The sequence below is a fragment of the Phycodurus eques genome, chromosome 11 (assembly GCF_024500275.1).
Source record: "Phycodurus eques isolate BA_2022a chromosome 11, UOR_Pequ_1.1, whole genome shotgun sequence".
NCBI lineage: Eukaryota > Metazoa > Chordata > Actinopteri > Syngnathiformes > Syngnathidae > Phycodurus > Phycodurus eques.
This window is the reverse complement of record NC_084535.1, coordinates 14,010,728-14,036,589: the sequence shown is the minus strand read 5'-3', so window position 1 is coordinate 14,036,589 and position 25,862 is coordinate 14,010,728. Positions and strand designations below refer to the sequence as shown.

The 25,862-nt window shown below is 42.7% G+C and overlaps 2 protein-coding genes across 2 annotated transcripts in view; one reads left to right on the top strand and one right to left on the bottom strand.

The window, feature by feature from the left end:
* Positions 1 to 2,396: 2,396 nt before the first annotated feature.
* bag2 (BCL2 associated athanogene 2) lies at positions 2,397 to 4,686 on the bottom strand. Its single transcript, XM_061690368.1, is given in 4 exon segments — positions 2,397 to 3,083; positions 4,172 to 4,235; positions 4,237 to 4,282; positions 4,448 to 4,686. Coding segments are annotated over 4 exon segments (627 nt in total). The 5' UTR covers positions 4,570 to 4,686; the 3' UTR covers positions 2,397 to 2,688.
* A 4,898-nt stretch (positions 4,687 to 9,584) lies between these two features.
* Positions 9,585 to 25,862, top strand: part of dst (dystonin) — a 137,705-nt gene continuing 121,427 nt past the window's right edge. The window contains 5 exon segments of the mRNA XM_061689302.1: positions 9,585 to 9,668; positions 17,217 to 17,348; positions 19,714 to 19,784; positions 19,999 to 20,030; positions 21,612 to 21,800. Coding sequence (XP_061545286.1) covers positions 9,595 to 9,668; positions 17,217 to 17,348; positions 19,714 to 19,784; positions 19,999 to 20,030; positions 21,612 to 21,800 — 498 coding nt within the window. The 5' untranslated portion in view covers positions 9,585 to 9,594.

Below are 25,862 nucleotides of genomic sequence, written 5' to 3'. Positions count from 1 at the left end.
AAAAATAACCCCTGATAATTGACTGGCTTGGAAGAAAATGAGTAGACTTGTAGAACCTGCTGGGAAAGGGAATACAGTATTTCTTCAAATAGTGACCTCATCTCTAATAAACACCGTGCCCCTTATAAGGTCCAGTGCTCTCTACAGTCGAGTAAACGCCCCCAGTCACTGACCTGAGACAATAAAAAATAAATCCATGAACGTAATCCTTGAAATTGAGAATGTAGTTAAAAAAAATATATATATATTTCAGCGCTATGGGGGGCACAAGGCAGTGCAAACTGTAGGCCGGTCCCAAGCCCAGATAAATGCAGAGGGTTGCGCCAGGAAGCGCAACCAGCTTAAAACTGGTTGCGCTTAAAACAAATATGAGCGTTCATCTAAAGAATTCCATACCGGATCAATCATGGCCCGGGTTAACAACGTCCGCCACCGGCGCCGTCAACCTGCAGGGAGCCGGTGGGAATTCAGCTACTGTGGGTCGAAGACGAAGGAGAGGTGGAAAGCAGGTTCTTAGACAGAAAGAGAAGAGGAAAGCACAGAGCCTACAATTGAATGTGGGGACTTTGAATGTTGACTATGACAAGAAATCTCGGGAGTTGGTTGACCTTATGATTAGGAGAAAGGTTGATATATTGTGTGTCCAGGAGACCAGGTGGAAAGGCAGTAAGGCTAGTAGTTTAGCGGCAGGGTTTAAATTATTTTACCATGGTGTAGATGGGAAGAAAAATGGAGTCGGAGTTATTTTAAAGGAAGAGTTAGCTAAGAATGTCTTAGAGGTGAAAAGAGTATCAGATCGATTGATGAGGATGAAATGTAATGTATAATGTGATTAGTGGCTATGCCCCACAGGTAGGATGTGACCTAGAGGTGAAAGAGAAATTCTGGAGGGAGCTAGACGAAGTAGTTCTGAGAATCCCAGACAGATAGAGAGTCGTGATTGGTGCAGATTGTAATGGACATGTTGGTGAAGGAAACAGGGGTGATGAAGATGTAACGGGTAAGTACGGCATCCTGGAAAGGAACTTGGAGGGACAGATGGTGGTAGACTTTGCAAAAAGGATGGAAATGGCTCTAGTGAATTTTTTTTTTCCAGAAGACGCAGGAACATAGGGTGACCTACAAGAGCGGCGGTAGAACCACGTAGGTGGATTAAATCTTGTGCAGACGATGTAATCTGAAGGAGGTTACCGACTGTAAGGTAGTGGTAGGGGAGAGTGTGGCTAGACAGCATAGGATGGTGGTGTGTAAGATGACTGGTGGTGGGGAGAAAGATTAAGAAGACAATGGCAGAGCAGAGAACCGTGTGGTGGAAGCTGTGACAGGACGAGTGTTGTGCAGTTTTTCGGGAAGAGGTGAGATAGGCTCTCGGTGGACAGGAGGCGCTTCCAGAAGACTGGAACACTATTGCCAAGTTCATCAGAGAGACAGACAGCAGAGTACTTGGTGTATCTTCTGGCAGGAAAGGAGACTTGGTGGTGGAACCCCACAGTACAGGAAATCATACAAGGAAAGAGGTTGGCTAAGAAGAAGTGGGAGACTGAGAGGACAGAGGAGAGGCGAAAGGAATACATTGAGATGCAACGTAGGGCAACGGTAGAGGTGGCAAAGGCCAAACAAGAGGCATATGATGACATGTATGCCAGGTTGGACACGAGTGAGGCTACAGGGAGAAGAAATAGCAAGTGTGGAGGCCTTTAAATACTTGGTGTCAACAGTCCAGAGCAATGCTGAGTGTGGTAAGGAAGTGAAGAAACTGGTCCAAGCAGGTTGGAACGGGTGGATCAAGGTGTCAGGTGTGTTATGTGACAGAAGAGTCTCTGCTAGGATGAAGGGCAATGTTTATAAGACAGCGTGAGGCCAGCCATGATGTACGGATGAGAGACTGTGGCACTGAAGAGACAACAGGAAGCAGAGCTAGAGGTGGCAGAAATTAAGATGTTGAGGTTCGCTCTCTGAGTGACCAGGTTGGATAAAATTAGAAATGAGCTCATCAGAGGGACAGCCAAGGTTAGATGTTTTGGAGACAAAGTTAGAGAGAGCAGACTTCGATGGTTTAGACACGTCCAGAGGAGAGAGAGTGAGTATATTGGTAGAAGCGTGATGAAGATGGAGCTGCCAGGCAAGAAGACCAAAGAGAAGGTTGATGGTTGTCATGAGGGAAGACATGAGGGTAGTTGGTGTTCGAGAGGATGATGTAAGAGATGGGCTTACATGGAAAAGGATGGCACGCTGTGGCGAGCTCTAACGGGACAAGCCAAAAAGAAAAGAAGAAGAGTTAAAAACTATATATATATATATATATATATATATATATATATATATATATATAGTAATAAAAGCATTTTTGCAATTTCATCTGCTCAAGATGACATCTGTTAAAATGACAGGGTGCCTTCAACTTGTTAAACATTGATTTTATTCACTTGCACACAAAAAAACAGAATTATTGCAAACGAGCTCAAATCCTCAGCTTAATGTGACTTGTATTTTCTTCATGCATTTTAGTAGTGCAGTCAAACCAAGATTTTAAATTGTGTTATAAATAGTTCATTCAGGTATGGTCACTTTTACATGCTATAGTTTTGGCCCCAATGTACACAACAAATGTATGAATCCCATATAGATTAATCGAGTAGTAGTTTGCTTAAGACAGTGAAGGACATTGTAGGTTTTGGCTGACAACTCCTATTCACTGCCGTTGGTTTTTGGCTCTTCTAATTTCTGGTGATCCATGATCTTTATATTCTTCTCAGCATTTCCAACGTTCCTCAGGAGCATCTCCAGCCTTCTCTTGATCTTCTTCTGGTCCTCCAGAGCACAGCTGATCACGATGGCCTGAAACTTCTGGTCGATGGCCACGGGCGGCGCCTCCGTCACGCAGGCCGAGTGCAAGGCGAGGAGCCGCTGCTTCGATTCGGTCATGTCGACCAGCAGCTTCTGCACGATTTCGTCAATAATGGACGTGGCCTTGCACAGGGCCTCCTCCTGCTGGATGCTCCTGATGGTACCCACGTTGATCTCCACCGACAATGTGCGGCCCATTAGTCGGTCTGCAGTCAAAATTAACTCTTCTTTCTCTCCTTACAAAAGAACAATATAAAATTGACAGTAAGGGGTGGAATCATTGTCTTAGTCCCTGTAATTATTCTATCATAACCAGAGCTGGGCCACACCTCCATGGGGCCCTATTTCTGCCAATAATGATGATTATTGATCATTCATACACCGACTACAAACTCAGTGCTGCAACTGTGCAGCTCTGGCAGTGTTGTTTACAGTGTCCAATTGTCATCCTGACATGTTTACCCAGATATGAATTTGATCTCGAATGCTAGCACATTCAGCAAGAAGAGCAGACCGAGGTTGATTTACACAACATTCCAAATGATAAAGCGCAAGTGGTGGGATACTGAATATCATCAAGGGCAGTGGTTCTCGAAGTACGAGTTGCACGTGGCCTCCCTCTAATGGTATGCGAAAATGTTAGAGATTCAACATCATTGTGACTAAAACTTGCCAAATAGTGAGCCAACAATTATTTAATAATATCTTATGAAGGCATTGTGAGCTATTTATGAACTTTTTATTAGTGTGCCCTCATGGTGGCAAGTGGCACACAGATATGCAATGATGTTCTTATGATACCATGGCATTGCCCAATGATCTTAGTACTTCCACACCAACATGGGTATTTTGTTTTATTATCATTGATTGTTGCTGCATTGAAACTCCATTTCAAAAACTGACTTGACTTCGTAAAACTAATATGGACTAACACGATTGCTTAAAAGTGCAATATTTCGTCCAATAAACCCTTTCCTAGTCTCATTGAATTGGGATGTTTGCAAGCTAACATTGGACTGCTACCTTACACTTATACTTTAGTCCTTAATTCGTTCTCATTGTCATTACCAATGGATGAATGTATTGAGACATTAGGCAAATTCAAGTGTTCATGAAAGTTGCAAGTTCCATGTGGGTGGAACTTGGTAAGCACAAAACAGCACTATTGTCTTCTGATATTGTTTTCCCCCTTAATAACACCCACACTGAGCTCCAGAATAACCTCATTTATATTTGCATACAATGTGACAATACAAACCCAACTCACATCTGTGAAGGAAAGAAAAAAAAAACACAAGTGTCCAAAAAGTGGAAGTGAGCTCACCGGCACTAATGTTGTGCATTTCTTGACTGTTCTGTAAGGACTGAATCATTTCCAGAATGCACTCTCCTTTCCTGCTCCATGGCCGAGGCTGTTTCGCGTAGAGCCTCCACCCTATCACACACACACACACGCACACACATACACGCACACACACTCACGCCCGCACGTACACGCTTTAACAACCTAACGATATTTCACATTCAGAAAAACGGCATTTTTTTTAATTTATTTTTTGCTGCAAAATGTGTCCATGCGTGCACACGGTACAGTCCCTACCTCACGTCCAGTTGATCCAAATTCGATAAAAGTTGTCCGGCGCGGTCCGCCATGGACATAGTTCTGTTGAACTTGCCGCATGATACTTCGTTGAATTTAGCTTGTATTTTAGCTTGAGCCATGACGGCGGGTGGCCGAATACGTAAAATCTTTTTTCCAAGTAGTAGTGTGTTCTGCTAGGGAGGACAGATTACGGTGCATTCGGATCCGCACGCTGTTGTGTTCAGATGACTGCCCGGGGGAACATCGCCTAATATGGGTATGGACTTCCTATGGTCGACCGAAGTTTCCCGAAGAGTCCCGAATAGACGATGAACAAACCGGGTTCCGGGGAACCACAGGAGTCTCAGAAAACATTTCAGTCTTATTGTAGTATTGGTTTTAGTATTTTAACTACTACTACTACTAATTCTAATGATAACTAATTGTAATGTAATAGATCAGTGACGTTAGGGAGAAGCTCTGGTCTGCATTTACACCCTAAATTTCAGTATCTGTTCCGTGAACTTGTATTGTATTGAGTCGAAACTTCCGTATTCGGCAAAACAGGTCAATGCACTTCCTTCCGATGCCGATGACTGGCGGAGCCCTATGGTAGGAGACCGAGACAAAGTAACTGTGGAAATGTTAAATGTCTTCGCTGTCTTTTCTTTTATAGAAGATGTATTCAAGCTGTTAAAAGTTTCCACTGTCCTTTGTTCTAAACATGATGTATTCAAGAGCTACCAAAGAGGACAATATCTGATGTTTAGGCGTCGTTCATGTTTACACTTACATATCACATTTGTATAAATAAATGATATACATGTATTTTACTTTTGTCTGAAGACACCAGTCTATATATATATAATTAAGTTCGGGTTCAAACCATCATGTCAAGCCCATACTTATGCTAGTTGTGGCAGCATACACAGGTAGTCCGCTAACCTGTTTTCAAGGTTTGGTGCTAATAGCAGATTGTCTTAATTTTGTCACTTTTAACATCCATTATTGAAATTCGTTTTCTTTTTCCTGGATAACAGAACACATGAAAACCTGGCAGTACAAAATCTACATTAGTAACCATCATAAGAGCTGCCGTACAAGATCACTGATGGTGAAGTGGTCCATTGGCCCACCTTCGGTGCAGGCAGGCAAGGATTCAGCTCCCACTCGGTGATGGTGTGAATGTGAGTGGTTGTCCCTGTCGTAATGTGCCTTGCGACTGACTGGCGACCAGTTCGGGGTGTAGTCCGCCTTTCGCCCGAAGTCAGCTGGGATAGGTTTTAGCACCCCGCGGCCCCAATAAGCGGTATTGGGAAAGGATGGATGAAAATTAAACCAAAAATATTTCACTAAATATTATTTTTCAGGTAACGTTAAACATCTCCATCATAGACAGTAGGCTACATTATCGATTCTCAAACTGTGGTACGAGTACCATTACTGGCACACAGGTTCTCTCTAGTAGTACATGAAAGAATCACTACCTAAGTACAGCTCAGTTGGATTTAACCTACAAGTTCATCCATCCATTTTCCGTACCGCTTATCCTCACAAGTGTCACGGGTGTGCTGGCGCCTATTTCAGCTGACTCTGGGCGAGAGGTGGGGTACACCCTGAAGTGGTCGCCAGCCAATCGCAGGGCACACATACATTTGAATTATTATTTTTTTTAAACTGCTTGTTTTTAAACATTTACTTAGTATTTTATGTGAAATACATTATAATTTAATCATTAAGTACTGTTTTGGATTTTCCTATATTTTGTTGTAATTACATGAAGGTAGAGTGGCTCACAATAATTCTTTTTTTTTTTTTCGGAATAATAAAACCTGCCTCATTTTTCATGAACACTTAGGCCTACTACACTAGTGTATTTAAACAGTCATTAAGGTGGTACTTGGAGAGCTAATTAATTTTTAAATGGTACTTGGTGTTAATAAGTTTGAGAAACACTGGGCAATGTAAAGCATTATTTTGGTCAATAACTGTATAAACCTTTGTAAGATTAACTTGACATGACCTGACACTTTAATTGAAGAAACTTTGAATTCTTCTTTTAGGAAACTCACAAGTACATTTTCTCTAAGTGACTAAGAACATATCGTGCTGACTGCAACTTGAATGGCAGAATAAAAATTAAACAGGTAAAAGTACAAGTAAATACTGGCAGTCTATCCAGAGACTTCCAATTTGGATTCTGTAATCCTGATCTTGTGTTATCCAAATCAGATTGAGCCTGTCTGAAAGTTCTTTGAAAAACTAAGACAAAAGCTATTTGACTTATTTGATCTGGGACAGCAAAAGGGATAATGAAGTCCAGATCATTCTTACCCAGATTACTTCTTTGAAATAATAGGCCCAAATCCCCGACCAGCCATTATTATCCCTGCACCGTGTATGTGTGGCTCTCCGTGTGGCATTAGAGGCGGCTGGTGGGGGTGAAATTACCTTCATGTATGTATGGGGTGCATTAAAAACAATGTCAGATAGTGGATGAGTGTGTAATGCATAAAAATTGGATGACAGGCATGTCAGAGGAGTCCAGCAGCTGACATCTGGAATATTGACATCTGCTCTAATTGCTGAAGCTTCTAAAAATAATGTAAAGCAGCTATAACTACACAGCACTTTCACTTTAACATGTTGGTGTATCATGCATAATTACCACCAGATCTCCAACGGATCTCATTACTTTCTTTTATTTTCATTTAATGAAGGTGTTTAACAGTTCCATTCACAATTAAACAAGACTCCATTGTTACTACTGCTTCTCCAGAATCACTCCTTGGGGTGCACTTTTCCTTGAGTGTGCGTGAAACAGATTGGCTTTCGTGTGTTGAAATAAAAACAGGTGTGGAACAGTGTGTGGCTATGTGGGTACTCTTGCAGTGTCAATGCCATCAAAAACCACGTGTTGACACCTTTATAGCACAAACAACCCTTCGAATATATTCCAACCAGAAGTGACACCAGTGATGTATTGTTTCCAGGGTTGAAATAACAAATAAAGTGCAAAACCTTTTGTTATTCATGAACAATGTGCAAAAAGCTTCTTCTCAGAAGTCCAAAAGGCTTCTTTGAAGAGCCTCTTCGAACTCTGTAAAAGGAAGTATTAGTAGTCAAGTTAATAACAAACATCTAACATACTGCATAGATCTCCTCCATGGCCTCAATCACATACCTGCTGACTCTCTGTCTTCTGCATTCAAAGCCATTGCTTTTTTTACATCTTCATCAGTTTCTTCTGTAGTGGAAGACAATAGAATACAGTAAACGTCTCTATCCATTTTCTAAGGTCTCAACAATCAGGCAAAAAATAAACATTTTCCTTTCCTTGCGATCAAAATTCAGCAAAGGCCCGATTGTCAGAAGTCTCAAGATTTTCCTGAGCAAAAAAACCTGTGGTGTGTGTGTTTGGGTTGGTGTTGGGGTGTTCAGAGTGATTTTCCCTCCCTGGAAATCAGTTGGGGCCAATAAACAAATATTATGTGTCCACATTTTTGTGTGTGGTCAATACTGATTTCGGCCATTAAGAACAAACTTGCCATTACTTTTCTCGTCCCAATTTAAACATTGGTGAATATGTTAAAAATCGTAATGCGTGTACCCCGCTTTAGGGAAAGCCATATTGGAATGCAATATAACGGTGTGTTTACCTGGTGACCCAGAGCAATGTTGGGTTTGTTGCTCCCTTTGATTGTCATCCGTCTCAGCCAGCTCCACTTTAAACACAACACTTTGCAGTGTGCCTGCTGGGGGGAAAATTTGAATTTTCACTTCACTTTACATTAACTGAGTGCAAGGCAGTGCACGACTTGACTGCAACCAGCAGAGGCACTGTTGATTCAGTTTCCGGTCTAAAAAACAATATGATGCAATCTTTGTGAAGTTCAACTACAGCCGCACCATGGCACAACTCACCATTAAAGACCAAGACTGAAGAAACCTTGGTGGAATGATAAGAGCCGATCGGACTTTCATTAGTCATATCAGATCACTAAAACAGCATTCTAACAGCTGAAGAACATATCCAGAGTAAAAGGTTGCATATTCCAAGCAGACCAGGAGAATCTAATCCATGCTTTTATAGATGTGACTATTGTAACGAGCTTCTGACTGGACTCGCCCAAAAGAGCAATAAACAGCTGCAGCTCGGGTTCTGATCAGAACATATTACACTAATTCTGAAGTCTCTACACTGGCTCCCAGTCAGCTTTTGAACAGACTTTAAAATTCTGCTACTGGTCTATAAATCACTAAATGGTTTAGGTCCTGAATACATGAAATAAATGTTAATAGAATATAAACCCAGTAGGGCTCTGAGATCTACAGACTCAGGTCAAATAGTGGAGCACAGAGTCCAAAGCAAACATGGTGAAGCAACTTTTAGCTTTTGTGCAGGCAAATTTACTAAGTTTCCAACAGAAGTCAAGTCATCCCAAAGTGTCAATATTTTTAAATCCAGGTTTAAAATGATTATTTCCCCCCCCCCTCATGATTAGGATTGAGCATTTTAAATTTTTTACTTATTCTTTCTTGCACTGTACATTTTTAGTAATTTTAGTCTGTTTTAAAATGCTTTTAAGCTGTCTTTTACATTTCTGCACTTTTGTTTTTCTTAACTCTTTTTGCTGTTTTAATTATGTAAAGCACATTGAGTTCGCTTGTGTCTGAAAAGTGCGATATAAATTTGCCTTGCCTTATTCTGCCCCATACAACAGTAGCAAAGAAAGAGGAGGGTTCAGATCATTCAGAGATGTTGTCCCATTCCATTAAAGATAACATCTAGCTCAATTTAACTGAGCGATTACTTGTAAGCACAGTAAAACTCACACATTTACGGTGCAGCATTTGCAAATTCACATATGCAGATTTTCTTTTGAAACCTATGCTCCATTATTACCTTAAAGTTTACATCACTGTTTTTTCAGCACAGGCTATGGGTGGCATCAATTATGCGAGGATGTTGGTAATTCACAACAGGGACTCAGTCCTAATCCCACGCAAAAAGCCTGGGTTCACTGTTGTGAAAAGTTAAATCAATAAAGAAAAAGGTGAAATAAGTAAAAGTTATATACCATTTAGCTGTGCGTTGACCTCCACATCATTCAGTGTTTGAAGTTGTTTTGTTACTTCTTTCCCACAGGTCCTGGAGCTCACGCATGGCTCTAATGCACAGTGCTGAGAATGATGGTGATTATGGAACTTCGGAACATCCCCAAAGCGTACCTTGCAGGTTTGGCATTGTACTTCAAAGTTCTCATCCAGGTTGAAGGCAGCATGTTTGGTGTGGACATGAGTCTTGATCTGAGCGTAGGAGGGCACGCTTATTGCGCAAGGAGCACACACATACTGACAGAGACCTTCAGAGGCCAGTGCCTTCATGCACCGCGTGTAGGTGGCTTTAATTTCGTCTCTGTTCTTCTCTGAGCTCATGCAGGGACATGACTCCGTAGGTGAGATGCTCTCAGTGGGCTGAATAAGATCGTTGTTGTCTATACAGTAGTAGTCTTTACTGTGCAGGCTTTCGTAGTGCTGCAGGAACTCTCCTTCAGAGTCAAACTGAATGCTGTCGCAAAGGCCGCAGAAGTAGGCACTCTTCATTTGCCCGTCATGCTCGTTGGCGCAATGCCGCCGCACGGTGGACTCCTTGAAGAACTTCTGCGGACAGTGGCCGCAGACGAACCTCTGAAAGCTGTGGCTGCTAAGGTTGCCGCAGTGCTTGCGGACGGCGGTCTCAGAGTCGAACACATCTTCACACATCCTGCACATCCAAGTCGGCGACGCTCTAGAAGAGGATGCCGCCTCCTCTGTGATGGGCTTAATTGTGGACTTAGAGAAGGAGAACAGGTCAGTTTTAATGTCATTACTCGTCGATGGCTTGACATCGTCAGGCACTTTTTGTTCAGTGAAGAAGGTGTGCCCGGTGTGTGCTTCCGACACGTGTGACATGATATCTTCCAAGCGAGGCATTTCCACTTTGCACTTATGGCAGTAGAAAAAGAAGTTAGAGAGATGGGCGCCCCCGTGAAAGCGGCTCATGTGCAAGCGGGTGATGGAAGATTCTCCCATGTGTTTGCCGCAAACGCCGCATTGGTAGAAGATTTGGTTCACAGCTAAGAGGTGACTACTGGCCGAGGTTTCCTCCGAGAAGCTCAGACCACATTCGCAGAACCATGCGGTTGTACAGCTACTTAATTTTTGTCGTTTGACTGATATCTTTTCATACTCTCTCTTGGTCGTAATTCTTCTATGAATTGGTGTTCCGGTGTTTTTCTCCTCATGATTAGCCCCATAGCCGTGTTTTTTTTCATTAAACCTTCCGTACTGAAGTAGAGCTCGCTCCATCGTCCTGTTGACCTCCACTTCATGTTTGGTGGCTTCTCTGTGACGTTCCACTTCCGCTTGGCTCAAGAAGATTAAACAGCAGAGGGAGCATTGACCTCGCACTTGTAGCTGTTTCACTACTTGCACCACTGTATCTTCAGCATTGGCCACTGCACAGCCATGTCTGCAGTTAACACTGGCGAAAGAAATACAGTATAGCAAAATAAGATACGGAAAAACACACAGCAACTTGAAAAGTGGAAAAGAAAATCAAGATTCATACTCATATCAATTTCACACTAGTGGAGATATTAAGCTATTGTTGATCTTGAAGTGAAAATTTACGAATTAAGCATGTTTTATTGCTATTATTATTATTACTAGTAGTATCATCATCATTATTCAGTCAGATCTTTTCTTAGAAAACATGTTCACATGTCAAGCATGTTCATAATCAAGACTATTAACAACTGCGAATAAAACAAACATATATGGCAGAAATTGGAACATACTTAAAGTGAGCTTGAGCTGCCTGATGCGAAGTCAGCATTTTTTGACAAATAGAGCATCGGACTGTGAACGGGGTGTCCTTGCACAAGGCGATGAGGTGATTCTTAACGTGCTGTGGAACTGGAACTGGCGCTGCTTCTTTTTTTGTATCTTTACGAAACAGAAGTTAAAACAAAATAAAGTTCTCCCTGGCAAGACACCTCATCTACAACCTGATTGACACAATATATTCAGCTACTTTAAGGACAGAAGATGCTTGATCATATTAGTGCAGAGGTTCAGGTGAAGACTTGTATGAAGAAGTCTCACCACTCATTGTGAGGGACTCAGTTAAGTGTTTTTTTGCCACCATGTGCTGACGACACTCGTCCCTCAGGTTGAAGAGGAGGTAGCAGGCAGGACAGGCGAAGCACACAATGCGCTGGTAGCTCTGAGACATGCAGTGACCCTCGGGATGAGATGAGGACACCTAAGAAATGAATACATTGGTTTCATTAATAGGGTTCAACATAGGAGGCTTTCATGAGTTGCTGAAGTGGAGAAACCTTAGATTTAAGATGTGTCCGCCACTCTTCTTTGGTCTGAAAATGACGACAACAGGCCACACATGCAAGTAGCATAGTGGAACTTCCTTTAAGACTGATGGTTGGATCACAAGGTGAGTGGTCAAACCTACAAAAAAGACAACATTGAGACCAAAATACCTAAATTTGTACATAAATGCAGACCAGAAAAAAAAACAGCACTAGAACAACCTTTTTAGATGACCATCAAGGAGAGACACATTGTCGTAAACACGACCGCAGTTAATTACTGGACATGAATGTTTAGTCGAAGGGTTCATGGGGAAAACAGGCCTGCGTCGTCTTATAGAACCAGAACTGATCGCTCCAGGCCGGAGACCTAAAAAAAAATATATATTAAAAAAAAATATATATATATATATATAATATATGCATTATATATATATATATATATATATGCATTTTTTATATATATATATATGCATATATATATATATATATGCATATATATATATGCATACATATATATATATGCATATATATATATATATATATATATATATATATGTGTGTGTATGCATATATATGTATATATATAAATACAATTAAAGTAAAAAAAAAAGTATAAAATCAGTACAGTACAGCATAAAATCGTCATAAAGTAAATTAACTGCAAACTATGACCACAAAAAACTCAGCAAATTGTGCAACTTTACTTTGAGTTTGCTGGTGACTTTACAGTATAGTACAGAAAGATGTAATTTATTTTTTTATTCAGATGAAAAACATACCGGGCATCTTAAGCCACATATCCACACAGCGCTTTGCCTCTCGATTCACTCCATTTGTTGAACTAAACGCAATCTCCTGCTGTCCATGAACTCTCTGTTGAATTTGTTTCTCCTGAATAAAACAGCAATAATAGAACATGTGGAGACATATTCATACACAAGTATATACAAGGGAAGACAGGAAGATATATGTGGAAACCAAAATATTAAATTATCCTGATTATGAACATAGTGGTGTTTTTGCCTGTAGAGGAAACCCTGAGACTGTGATTAAGGGCAATAGAAACAAACTTGACTTGACTATATATGTCCACATGGTGGCACTGTTTCTCAATGAATTGCTTCGGTTTGTGCAGTATTGTGAAATCTATCCATCGATCCATTTTCTTCCGCTTATCCGAGGTCAGGTCGCAGGGGCAGTTGCTGTAGCAGGGAAGCCTGGACTTCCCTCTCCCCAGCTACTTGATGCGGCTCTTCCGAGCTCTAACCCTAACCCTGACCCCGAGGTGTTCCCAGGCCAGCCAGGAGACATAGTCTCTCCAGCATGTGCTGGGTTGTCCCCGGGGCCTCCTCTCGATGGAACGTGCCCGGAACGCCTCACTGGGGAGGCGTCCAGGAGGCACCCTAATCAGATGCCTGAGCTACCACATCTGGCTCCTCTCAATGCGGAGGAGCAGCAGCTCTACTCTTGAGCTCTTCCCGGATGACCGAGCTTCTCAGCCTCTCTCTAAGGGAGAGCCCGGACACCCAGCGGAGGAAACTAATTTCGGCCGCTAGTATCGGGGATCTTGTTCTTTCCGTCACAACCCACAGCTCGTGACCATAGGTGAGAGTACAAAAGTAGCCGATAAATTGAGAGCTTCGCCTTTTGGCTTAGCTCCTTCTTCACCACAACGGAACGATACAAAGTCCGCATCACTGCAGACGCTGCACCGATCCGCCTGTCGATCTCCCGTTCCATTCTACCCTTACTTGTGAACAAGACCCCAAGATACTTGCACTCCTCCATTTGGGACAGGATCTCATCCTTGACCTGGAAAGGGCACACCACCCTTTCCTGACTGAGGACCACAGTCTCAGATTTGGAGGTGCTGATTTTCATCCCAACCGCTTCACACTCGGCTGCGAACCGCTCCAGTGACAGTTGGGCGATCACGGCTTGAAGAAGCTAACAGAACCACATCATCTGCAAAAAGCAGAGTTGCAATACTGAAGCCACCAAACCGGACCCCCTCTACGCCTCAGCTGCGCCTAGAAATTCTGTCGAAAAACATTATGAACAGAATCGGTGACAAAGGGCAACCTTGGCTGTCCACCAACAGGTTCGGGGATTGCCGCCACGACAGGCACAGACCACCTTATGGCCACAGCTCCGGTCAGTCGCCTCAATCTCCTGACAGTGGATTCTGCCAGACGTTCCCAGGAGACCCCTCAATACGTTTGGGCCTGCCAGGTCGGACCAGCATCTTACCCCACCGTCGGAGCCAACACACCACCAGGTGATGATCAGTTGACAGCTCCGTCCCTCTCTTCATCCGAGTGACCAAGACATGCGGTTGCAAGTCCGATGACATGACTACAAAGTCGATCATCGAAGTCTGGCCTAGGGTGTCCTGGTGCCAAGTGCACATATGGACCCCCTTGTGCTTGAACATTTTGTTCGTTATGGACAATCCGTAAAGAGAAGTCCAATAACAGAACACTGCTTGGGTTCTGATCGGGGGGACCGTTACTCCCAATCACGCCCTTCCAGGTCTCACTGTTATTGTCCATGTGAGCATTGAAGTCCCCCAGCAGAACGATGGTAAATGGACTGCACTTATACAGCACTTTTATCTACACCATCATAGTACCCAAAGCGCTTTACAAAGCCTCACATTCACCTACTCGCACACACTTTCATACACCAATGGGCGGCTGCTACCAAGCAAGGCGCTGGCGGGGCCATTTGGAGCAAATTAGGGTTCAGTGTCTTGCACAAAGACACTTTGACATGTGGACGGACAGTCGTAGCTGGGATTAGAACCAGTGACCATTTGGTCACTGAACGACCTGCTCTACCTACTGTTCCCAGCGGGGCGCTCTCCATCGCCCTCTCCAAGGATTCCAAAAGGGGTGGGTACTCTGAACTGCTGTTTGGTGCATAGGCACAAACAACAGTCAGGACCCGTCCCCCCACACGAAGGCAGAGGAAGACTACCCTCTCGTCCACCAGGGTGAACCCCAATGTACAGCTGCAGAGCCGGGAGGCAATAAGTATACCCACCCCACGGCTGATCAAATTGAATCAACGTTTTCCTACCTTGAAGGCTCTACATTTGTCTGCTCTTTCCTGCTTCTCCAGAGCCACCTGCTGCGCCAGTCTATCCAGAGTAGATGCAACATGCGCCTTTTGACGGTCAATTTTATCTTCGATCTTCAGGAGAGTACAGGCCACTGGCAAGAAATCAATGAAATTCTACTTCTTTACCACCTAATTCTGATGTACATTTGGTTTGGCCCCTCACCGAGAACGAACAGCCCTCTTCGTCGCTATCGCTCAGCAGATCAACACACTCCAGCACTGGTCTGAGTTGGCCCTCCTGTGGAAAGTACCCGACAACATCTCATCGTCAGATTATCATCTTCTAAAGTACTGAATGAATGCAAAAATATATACATTGTCCACCTTCTAAAGTAATGAATGAATGCAAAAATATTTACATTGTCAATTTTAACATGATGTGTGGCTGAGCGCAACAGTCGATGACTATACAAATAGTCATATTTTATACTTGGATATGGTTTTAACTGGTAAGATAATGTTTGACTTACAGATACAAACTCCACTTCATCCAACCCATCCTCTTCTGCTTGATTTGGAGAAGACATGTAGCTAGAAAAAACAACAACACGGAAGAACTAGCGGTTTTAGTCCTGTGACATATCAAAGACTTGAATTCAAATCTAGCATGATTGATACATTGTGTGTGCTGAAATGAGCACACTAATCTCCAATTGCTTTTTCTAGCTAATTAAACTCAACATCAGTATTCACTATTATAGTTTGGTCACAACGCGAGCATGGGATTTAGCAACATTATACGTTAGCTACAGCTGTCGGTTTAGCCTATCTTAAAAATCCCTTCAGTACAGATCCTGTTTAAGATTTCAATGCAGACGCTTCTGAAAAGGGGCAAACATAGACATGGAATACTTTTGATGACGGGCGCCCGAGAATGCAGCGGACAAGTGGCGTAAATTCAACAGTGTTACACCCTCTCTGGCGTTTGCTAAGTCTGCGACTTCAAGGATCCTGCAGTTCGAAGTCCTTTGTTGTTGCAATCACACTAAAAATACTCTAAAGGCAGCAACAAGTTCATACGTAAATCAACACTGCTAAGTAGATGGTCGAAGAAGACGAAAAAGCGCCATGAAGTGCAAATCTAAATTCCGATATTTATGTCGCCCAAGCACTGCGTTGACGTAATTCGCATTTATCTTTCTTGACGTCACTGTGAAGCTTTATAACTAGCACAGGGAACTGTCTTCTTATCGAAGCAAGCCAAATGTTGGAATCGATCGAAAGGTGGACCTAGGATCTCAGGTTTACGAGTGAAACCCACATGGCTTACTTCTGTGGGGTATGACGTAAACAAACTACAAACAAGATTAATCATCACAATTACCTTTTAGTATGTACTCCGATTTTTTATGTATTTGTTTTACTTATTTGTCCCCCTCTGTATGTTCTCGTTGGCTAGCAGGACAGCATTGCCAAACTCTGCGAGAAACGTCATAGTGACCGTTTAAGCAGCAGCACTCATTTTCTCTCACGGCTTGTCCCACGAGGGCGGTGCTTGTGGCTGTTTAAGAATCTAACATAAAACAGAACAGTGCCCTGCTCTTTGGCGTTAATGTGAGACTTATCATGTATATATTTAATTCAAATATATTAGCTTATTGGGATAATTTGTGTATATAGTGGATGGATGGATGGATATGAGAAGACCTTGCATTAGCTGTGCCACTCGCAGAGCGCACCCGTGTGGGGGGTATGAATCAATGCAAGTACCGTACACATTTTTAGTCAATGTTTTGTATGAAAACCGTTTCCGCCAGTTGAAAGAAAAGTAAAAGGAAAAAAAGTGACATAAAAAAAGTTCTGTCGTAATTAGGAGATATTAAGTCTTCACTAGATCATATCTAAGAATAATGAGATACTATCTCATAATTATGATTTAGGACCGCAGTAGTCAACCACCAATGACGACGTGTGGGTTATAGATTGATATTGTTGCAAAGTGAGCTTTATTAAGGTAAGGTGTACTTGTACATGAGAAATTGCGGGGCTTCCATTTTACATCATGTACTATTGAAAACTATAAACTTCGGAGCCGGCCCAACTAAGCACCTGCTAAGCCCCCACGTCCATTAGGGACCCACAGGAGCAATTCAAGCTGGAGTGCGTAACTTTTTAAATTGATTGTTATTTAATTTTCTCCCAAGCCACTACTAGAGGAGATGACACAATGTTGATTAAGCCTTTCAGCTCATCTAACATCTTGCTGTATTTTTCAGTATTTAATCCATCCATCCATTATTTGAGGAGTGGCTTCAGAACAACTCTGTGACTGTTTTTGAATGGCCCAGACAGAGCCCTGACTTGAACCCAATTGAGCATCTCTGGAACCTGAAAATGGCTGCCCACCAACTTTCACCATCCAACCTGACAGAACTGGAGAGGATCTGCAAGGAGGAATGGCAGATGATACCCAAATCCAGGTGTGAAAAACTTGTTGCATCATTCCCAAAAAGACTCATGGCTGTATGAGCTCAAAAGGTGCTTCTACTAAATACTCAGCAAAGGGTCTGAATACTTATGGCTGTGTGATATTTCAGTTTCTCTTTTTTAATAAATTGCAAAAATTCCAACAATTCTGTTTTTTTCCCCCTGTCAATATGCGGTGCTGTGTGTACATTAATGTGGAAAAAAATGAACTTAAATTATTTTAGCAAATGGCTGCAATATAAAAAAGTGAACATTTAAGGGGGTCTGAATACTTTCCGCACCCACTGTATATGATATATGATCTAGCAATTCAACACAAAAATTATTTTAGATGGATAATTATCACAAAACTTACATTTGATGTGATTTGATTGTGCATTTGTACCTTGTGGTAGCTGTTGACTGATACAGTATTTAGAGTAATACATTACAAATTATATGGTATGTCCAATTGTGAGAAATTGGTAAAAGACTTGGCTTGCACTGAACGTTTGCCATACAAATTTACATCCAACCTTTAAATTGACGTTCATGCGTTTGCATAATTACATCTTGTGCACCAAAACAGTCATCAAGTTTTGAAAAAAAATGGCCATATTAAATTGGCATCAATGTGTTGTATCGTCAATAAAATATTTCTTTTGTATCATCAATAAAAACATTGACAATATTTCCAACCTGCATATGAAGATGCAGTGTACATTTATACAATCAAGTTTATAGGGGCTTTGTTGCAATACTTCCAATGTCCGACCCCCACAATATTTGACTTTGATTGCATGAACCAAGGGCAGCACGGTGGTTAGCACGTCTGCCTAACCACTCTGTGTTTGAACCTTGCATGTTCTTTCCGTGCTTGCATGTTTTTGTTTTTGTTTTTTTTACGGGTGCTCTGGCTTCTTCCCACATTCCAAAACATGTATATTAGATTCATTGAAGACTAATTGTCCATAAGTGTTAATGTTAGTTGTTTCAATGGTTGGTCATAAGTGCCCTGCCATTGACTGGCGACCAGTGCAGGTTGTACCTCGCCTGTCCAACGTCAGATTGGATCGGCACGGATTTATGCTGTAAGCAGGGGTGGGCAACCGACAGGCCGTGGGTCACATATGGCCAACGGTACCAGTCAGGTCTATAAATATGTTTTTGGCTCTAAACAAATGAAATGAAACGAACAAGTGGTGCTTTAACTGCAGACTTTCAGCTTTAATTTTAGGGTATTTACTGTCCATCCAAATCGGTTGAACGGAGTAGGAGGTCCAACAGCTTATACATGCATGCTTGTTCCAGACTCCAGGCTGTAATTGACTGCGAATGAGTTACAACCAAGTATTTTAAAAACTGAAAGTTTGCTTTATGCTTGTTCATTTGTACCATTACGTTTGGTCCCTTAAAAAGTGGGAGGCATGAATACAAACTGTTGTAATTCCTACACCATTCATCTGATTTGGATGTAAATACCCTCAAATCAAAGCTGAAAGTCTACATTTAAAGCAGATCTTGTTTGTCTAAGTTCAAATCCATCGCGGTGGTGTTGAGAGCCAAAATGATGAGAATTGTGTCCATGTTCCAATATTTATGGACCACGTATGAGCATTTGATGCACATGCTATTTTAAAGACATAAAACCTCTAAGGGACTGTATAAACCGTACCATGTTTAACCTACAAATGCTCTTAATAAACATTTGTTCCCCCACCCCTATAGCTCCAAAATTACATAATCCTTGTTGCATCAGTCTGGCATGTAATGGGAGTGTTTTTGCTTGATCCTGAAAGTGTGTGCAATAATACCTCCATCCTGATCCAAACCAGCAATTTAAAAGCATAGACAAGGATCCTCCTGTATAGTGAAAAAGACTTGGTGGGGGGAAAAAACACGTCAACCTATGATTATATAAACCACTCTGCCTTTCTAGAGAGTTCCCAAAACTTGATCCTTTTTGGGAATCTCTGCAGATTACTGCAAGGGCTTGGATGAATATATGCTGACTCTCTCCCTGCAGCATGTGAGAAATAAATAAATAAGTGAGACTTGCTGCTGACTCACTCACAACATAACGGTCTCACTAGCCACGGCTGTGGATCTTATTTGCGCTCCAAGAGTGGCCCATGCGGGGCAATGATTGGCGAGCCCCAGTGCGTCTCCTCTCTTCTGGGCTTGGGGGAGGTCAAGGAGGCGGAGGAGGAAGAGGAGGAGGAGGAGGTGTGAGTCTAGCAGCTTTCGGCAGCCTCATCTCAGCTTGATGATGATCGCTGCCGTGTTTCTGGTCCTCCTCAGGCCGCTCAGTCTTCAGTGCGCGCTGCTGTTGTTGTTGCTTTTGCTCGGGACGGTTGCCACTATCTTGTTTTTTTGCAGCTGGCAACGCAACGTCGCTCGGGGGAAGCAGCCCATCAAATCAGTGCTGTCTGGGCGCTCCAAGAGCCGCGGTGAGTGCCGGAGAATTGTTCATGTCATCATGTTGTCATGGCTGCTCCATACAATAATAAGAAGCTATTTGGAGATACGAGCAACCACTGAGGCGTTCATGTGCGCAAATAAGATGTCAGACATGCAGGTCCTTTCATATGAGACGTTTAATCTACGTTTGTACGATGCATGTTGAATTTAATGAAAGGCTAACTTGTCTTATCTATTCCGTAGTGGGCCTCCGAACGCATCATTTTCGATCAGAGGTAGGATGAACTTTTGTCATTATAAGTTTGATACGTCATCGTGATTGTCATCAACAGCATCATCGATTAGTATAATTATGAAAAATTGTTACCTAACGCAGACTGTTAGTTTTTAAATTATTCCTAAAATATATGAAACTCATTATGGCTAAAACATTTAATTTTACTTTATTGAAAGACCGCATTGCTATTTATGGACAAGCAAGTGCGCAGTGCGCATGTGTCATCAATAATGTGGGTGATTTGGCAGTTTCGTTTCAAACAGGTTTAACACTCGTATACAACTGTTTCCTCAACGATATACAGAGTAGATAATATGATATTTGGTCTCATTGAGAAGCACTAAGGACATATTTTTTTTAATTATTACTGTACACTTTTCTTTTTCGTTATGATGAGTCAAGTACACGAGATTTGACTACTTCCGGTTAAGGGACTTTGTTTTTCAAAATAAAACGAGGAACCAACTCAAAATTGGTGAAACCTTTGTCAAATATTGTATGTAGTTAAGGATAGGTTGTGTGTGTGTGTGTCTGTCTATATATATATATATATATATATATATATATATATATATATCCATCCATCCATTTTCTGAGCTGCTTCTCCTTACTAGGGTCGCGGGCGTGCAGCAGCCTATCCCAGCTTTCATCGGGCAGGAGGTGTGGTACAATGGAAGATGAATGAATGAATATATATGAGAGATTGAGAGAGTTAGAGACCAGTTCAGGGTGTAGTCCGCCTTTCACCCGAAGTTAGCTGGGATAGGCTCCAGCGTCCCGCGACCCTAACCAGGATAAGCGGTGTTGAAAATGGATGGATGGATGAATATATAAGAGAGAGAGAGAGAGAGAGAGACCAGTTCAGGGTGTAGTCCGCCTTTCGCCCGAAGTCAGCTGGTATAGGCTCCAGCGCCTTGCGACCCTAAACAGGATAAGCGGTGTTGAAAATGGATGAGTATGTGTGTGTGTGTGTGTGTGTGTGTCCATCCATCACCTGGAGCTTATCCCAGCTATTTTGTTGTGGCAGAATAAAATAAAGGTGTACATTAGTCAAACCTCACATACATTTGTAAGAGAAAACTGAATTGGAAATATGTAACATTTGAAGATTTGGTGAATTATAATAATAATAATAATAATTATTATTATTAGTAGTAGTAGTCGTAGTAATAGTAGTAATATTTTACATTCATTTTAGTTTCATGATTTAAATTACCAATACGAAACTTAAAATAATAAATGATGATGTCAGGAAAAACATATTTCCTAATAGTATATTAGGCATAGTAGTAGTAATATGATTTGAAGTACCAATATGAAACTGAAAATAATAACAGATGATGAGATGAAAAAAATCATTATTAAAACATCTCCATTTGACATTAATTAATTTCAGGAAAGACAAAACTGCAATATACTGTGGTCCCAACCTGAGTGTGTGTATCTTTCAAACTAATGTAACTGTCTTTGTTTGGCCTTTATTTTACGACCACTTCTTCACCTACAGTACATGTCAACCAAATGCACCATTGCTAAAGTAACCCAAGCGTTATTGTAATTGTCTTCTTATTTTTCCCAGGGCTTCAAACACAGTCCACGTCACTCCAGGAGAAGCTCACATGCTCGGGTGACGGAGGAAAAGTCAAATTTAATCGAGGTCCCTGGCAATGAGCCGGATTCCTCATCGATTCTCAGGAAGCGCAAAGTGAAGAAGAGAGTCCTGCCAGAGTTTTATCAGTCTGTGCAAGTCACCCCGACACGCAAAACTGTAGGTACTCGCTTTAGCTGAATACTCAATGCTAATACAATGGATATAAAAGTCAACACACCTCTTTCACAAGTGAGACCATGATAAATCATTTGAGATTTCAAGTATGTTTTTGCAAAATGTAGCCAGGGTTGGATTTTTTTCTTTGCAAGAAAAGGTATTCTAAATGATTTGGTATTCTTCTGTACCCTCCCTTTGAACAATTAGCTCCCTCTAATGCTGTGGAAGCGCTCTGCGGACCATGGCTTGTGCCATAAGGTGTGACCAAAAATGGCAGAAAAAGCCTACTAGAAGAGCTAAACTTCATTTGGGGTGAATCAAGTGCACTTTAATTGTTGACGACTGTTTGCTTACTCTCATTTAACATGAGTTTGAATGTGACTGGTTAATTCTTAGCACTGCCACCTTTCTTATTCTAAGAGGGTGTGGATGCTTAAGCGACCACATTATCAAAGTTGTTTATTTTGACTTACCCTCTCCAAAAAAACAAAAAAAAAAAAAAAATCCAGTTGACTTGTACAGGTTATAAATTATACAGTGAAATGTTGAAAATGTTTTTTTTTTTTTTTTTTTGTGATTTATTTGGGTCTCTCATTTGAACAGAAGTTCGGGGACTTTCAATGCACTGTACATATAAACTGGTCAGAGCAGTGTTTAAATCCAAAGTATACAGTTTAACAGGGTTTCTTTATTGGTTTAGGTGTATGAAAATAGGGTGTCATTTACTGTAGGTAACTGATGCTAAGGCAATACATATGAAAAGTGCACTTTCATATCTGGTGTGTTGTATCCAATCCATCCAAACATCCATTTACTACCGCTTATCCGGCTCGGGTCGCGGGGGCAGTAGCTTTAGCCAAGGACACCCAGACTTCCCTCTCCCCAGCCACTTCATCCAGCTCTTCCGGGGGGATCCCGAGGTGTTCCCAGGCCAGCCGTAGTACGTAGCAATACTGAGGCCACCAAACCGGACCCCCTCTACGCCTCGGCTGTGCCTTGAATTTCTGTCCATAAAAGTTATGAATAGAATCGGTGACAAAGGGCAGCCTTGGCGGAGTCCAACCCTCACCGGTAACGAGTCCGACTTACTACCGGATATGCGGACCAAACTCTGACTCCGGTCGTACAGGGACCGAACAGTCCGTATCACGGGGTTCGGTACCCCATATTCCCCAAGCACCCGCCACAGGACTCCCCGAGGGACAAGGTCGAACGCCTTCTCCAAGTCCACAAAACACGTGTAGACTGGTTGGGCAAACTCCCATGCACCCTCGAGGACCCTGCCGAGGGTGTAGAGCTGGTCCACTGTTCCACGGCCAGGACAAAAACTGCACTGCTCCTCCTGAATCTGAGATTCGACTTCCCGACGGACCCTCCCCTGAATAGACCTTACCTTACGCTGCTGACCTTGACTCGGGACGTTGTGAGTCGGTGGGGAGAATACTTCGAAGACCTCCACAATTCCACTGACACGCCTTCCCTTGAGGAAGCAGAGTGTGGGTTCTCTGAGGTGGGCTCTCCTATTTCTGGGTTTGAGGTCACCGAGGTAGTTAAAAAGCTCCTCGGTGGCAAGGCCCCGGGGGTGGATGAGATTTGCCCGGAGTTCCTAAAGGCTCTGGATGTTGTGGGGCTGTCCTGGTTGACACGCCTCTGCAACATCGCGTGGACATCGGGGACAGTGCCTCTGGATTGTATCCAATCCCTCCAAACAATTGTCATCCATAATATAAAATAACACTGTAAAACTGACAGATCGCAAAATAAAATCATGTAAATGTATCTTCTTCTTTTCCTTTCGACTTGTCCCTTTTGGGGTTCGCCACAGCGAGTCATCCTTTTCCATGTAAGCCTATCTCCTGCATCCTCCAACTGCCCTCATGTCTTCCCTCACGACATCAATCACCCTTCTCTGTGGTCTTCCTCTAGCTCTCTTGCCTGGCAGCTCCATCCTCATCATCCTTCTACCAATATACTCACTATTTCTCCTCTTAGACGTGTCCAAACCATCTGTTCTCTCTAATTTTGTCTCCAAAACATCGAACCTTGGCTGTCCCTCTGACTGAGCTCATTTCTAATTTTATCCAACCTGGTCACTCCGAGAGCAAACCTCAACATCTTCATTTCCGCCACCTCCAGCTCTGCTTCCTGTTGTCTCTTCAGTGCCACTGTCTCTAATTCGTACATCATGGCTGGCCTCACCACTGCTTTATAAACTTTGCCCTTCATCCTAGCAGAGACTCTTCTGTCACATAACGCACCTGACAACTTCCTCCACCCGTTCCAACCTGCTTGGACCCGTTTCTTCACTTCTTGACCACACCATTGCTCTGGACGGTTGACCCCAAGTATTTAAAGTCCTCCACCCTTGCTATCTCTTCTCCATGTAGCCTCACTCTTCCCCCACCACCCTTCTCATTCATGCACATATATTCTGTTTTACTTCAGCTAATCTTCATTCTTCTGCTTTCCAGTGCATGCCTCCATCTTTCTAACTGTTCCTCCACCTGCTCCCTGCTTTCACTGCAGATCACATGTCATCTGCAAACATCATGGTCCACGGGGATTCCAGTCTAACCTCATCTGTCAGCCTATCCATCACCACTGCAAACAGGAAGGGGCTCAGGGCTGGTCCCTGATGCAATCCCACATCCACCTTAAATTCGCCTGTCACACCTACAGCACACCTCACCACTGTTCTGCTGCCCTCATACATGTCCTGCATTATTCTAACATACTTCTCTGCCACTCCAGACTTCCGCATGCAGTACCACAGTTCCTCTCTGGGGACTCTGTCATAGGCTTTCTCTAGAGCTACAAAGACACAATGTAGCTCCTTCTGACCTTCTCTGTACTTTTCCATCAACATCCTCAAGGCAAATAATACATCTGCGGTACTCTTTCTAGGCATGAAACCATACTTTTGCTCGCAAATACTCATTTCTGTCCTGAGTCTAGCCCCCACTACTCTTTCCCATAGCTTCATTGTGTGGCTTATCAACTTTATTTCTCTATAGTTCCCACAGCTCTGCACATAACCCTTGTTTTTTAAAAATGGGCACCAGCACACTTTTCCTTCATTCCTCAGGGATCTTCTCACACGCTAGAATTCTATTGAACAAGCTAGTCAAAAACTCCACAGCCACCTCTCCTAGATGCTTCCATACCTCCACAGGAATGTCATCAGGACCAACTGCCTTTCCATTTTTTATCCTATTTAATGCCTTTCTAACTTCACCCTTACTAATCATTGCCACTTCCTGGTCCACCACACTTGCCTCTTCTACTATCCCTTCTCTCTGATTTTCCTCATTCATCAACTCCTCGAAGTATTCTTTCCATCTATCTAGCACACTACTGGCACCAGTCAACATATTTCCATCTCTTCCTTAATCACCCTGCACATCCTTCTCATCTCTGTCGCTCTGTCTGGCCAGCCTGTATAGATCCTTTTCTCCTTCTTTCGTGTCCAACCGTCCATACATGTCATCATATGCCTCTTGTTTGGCCTTTGCCACCTCTAACTTTGCCCTGTGTCGCATCTCAATGTATTCCTTTCGTCTCTCCTTGGTTCTCTCAGTGTCCCACTTCTTCTTAGCTAACCTTTTTCCTTGTATGATTTCCTGTACTGTGAGGTTCCACCATCAAGTCTCCTTCTCCCCTTTCCTGCCAGAAGATACACCAAATACTCTCCTGCCTGCCTCTCTGATCACCTTGGCTGCAGTGGTCCAGTCTTCTGGAAGCTGCTCCTGTCCACCGAGAGCCTATCTCACCTCTTCCCGAAAAACTGCACAACACTCGTCCTGTCACAGCTTCCACCACACGGTTCTCTGCTCTGCCTTTGTCTTCCAAAATCTTCCTCCCCACCACCAGAGTCATCTTACACACCACCATCCTATGCTGTCTAGCAACACTCTCCCCTACCACAACCTTACAGTCGGTAACCTCCTTGAGATTACATCGTCTGCAGAGAGGAGAGTTTGTGATAAAGGTTTATTGCAGCTTGGAAGCGAACAAAGGAACTCAGAACTAAATTCGGGATTGGCAGGGTTCCAATGAGGACCG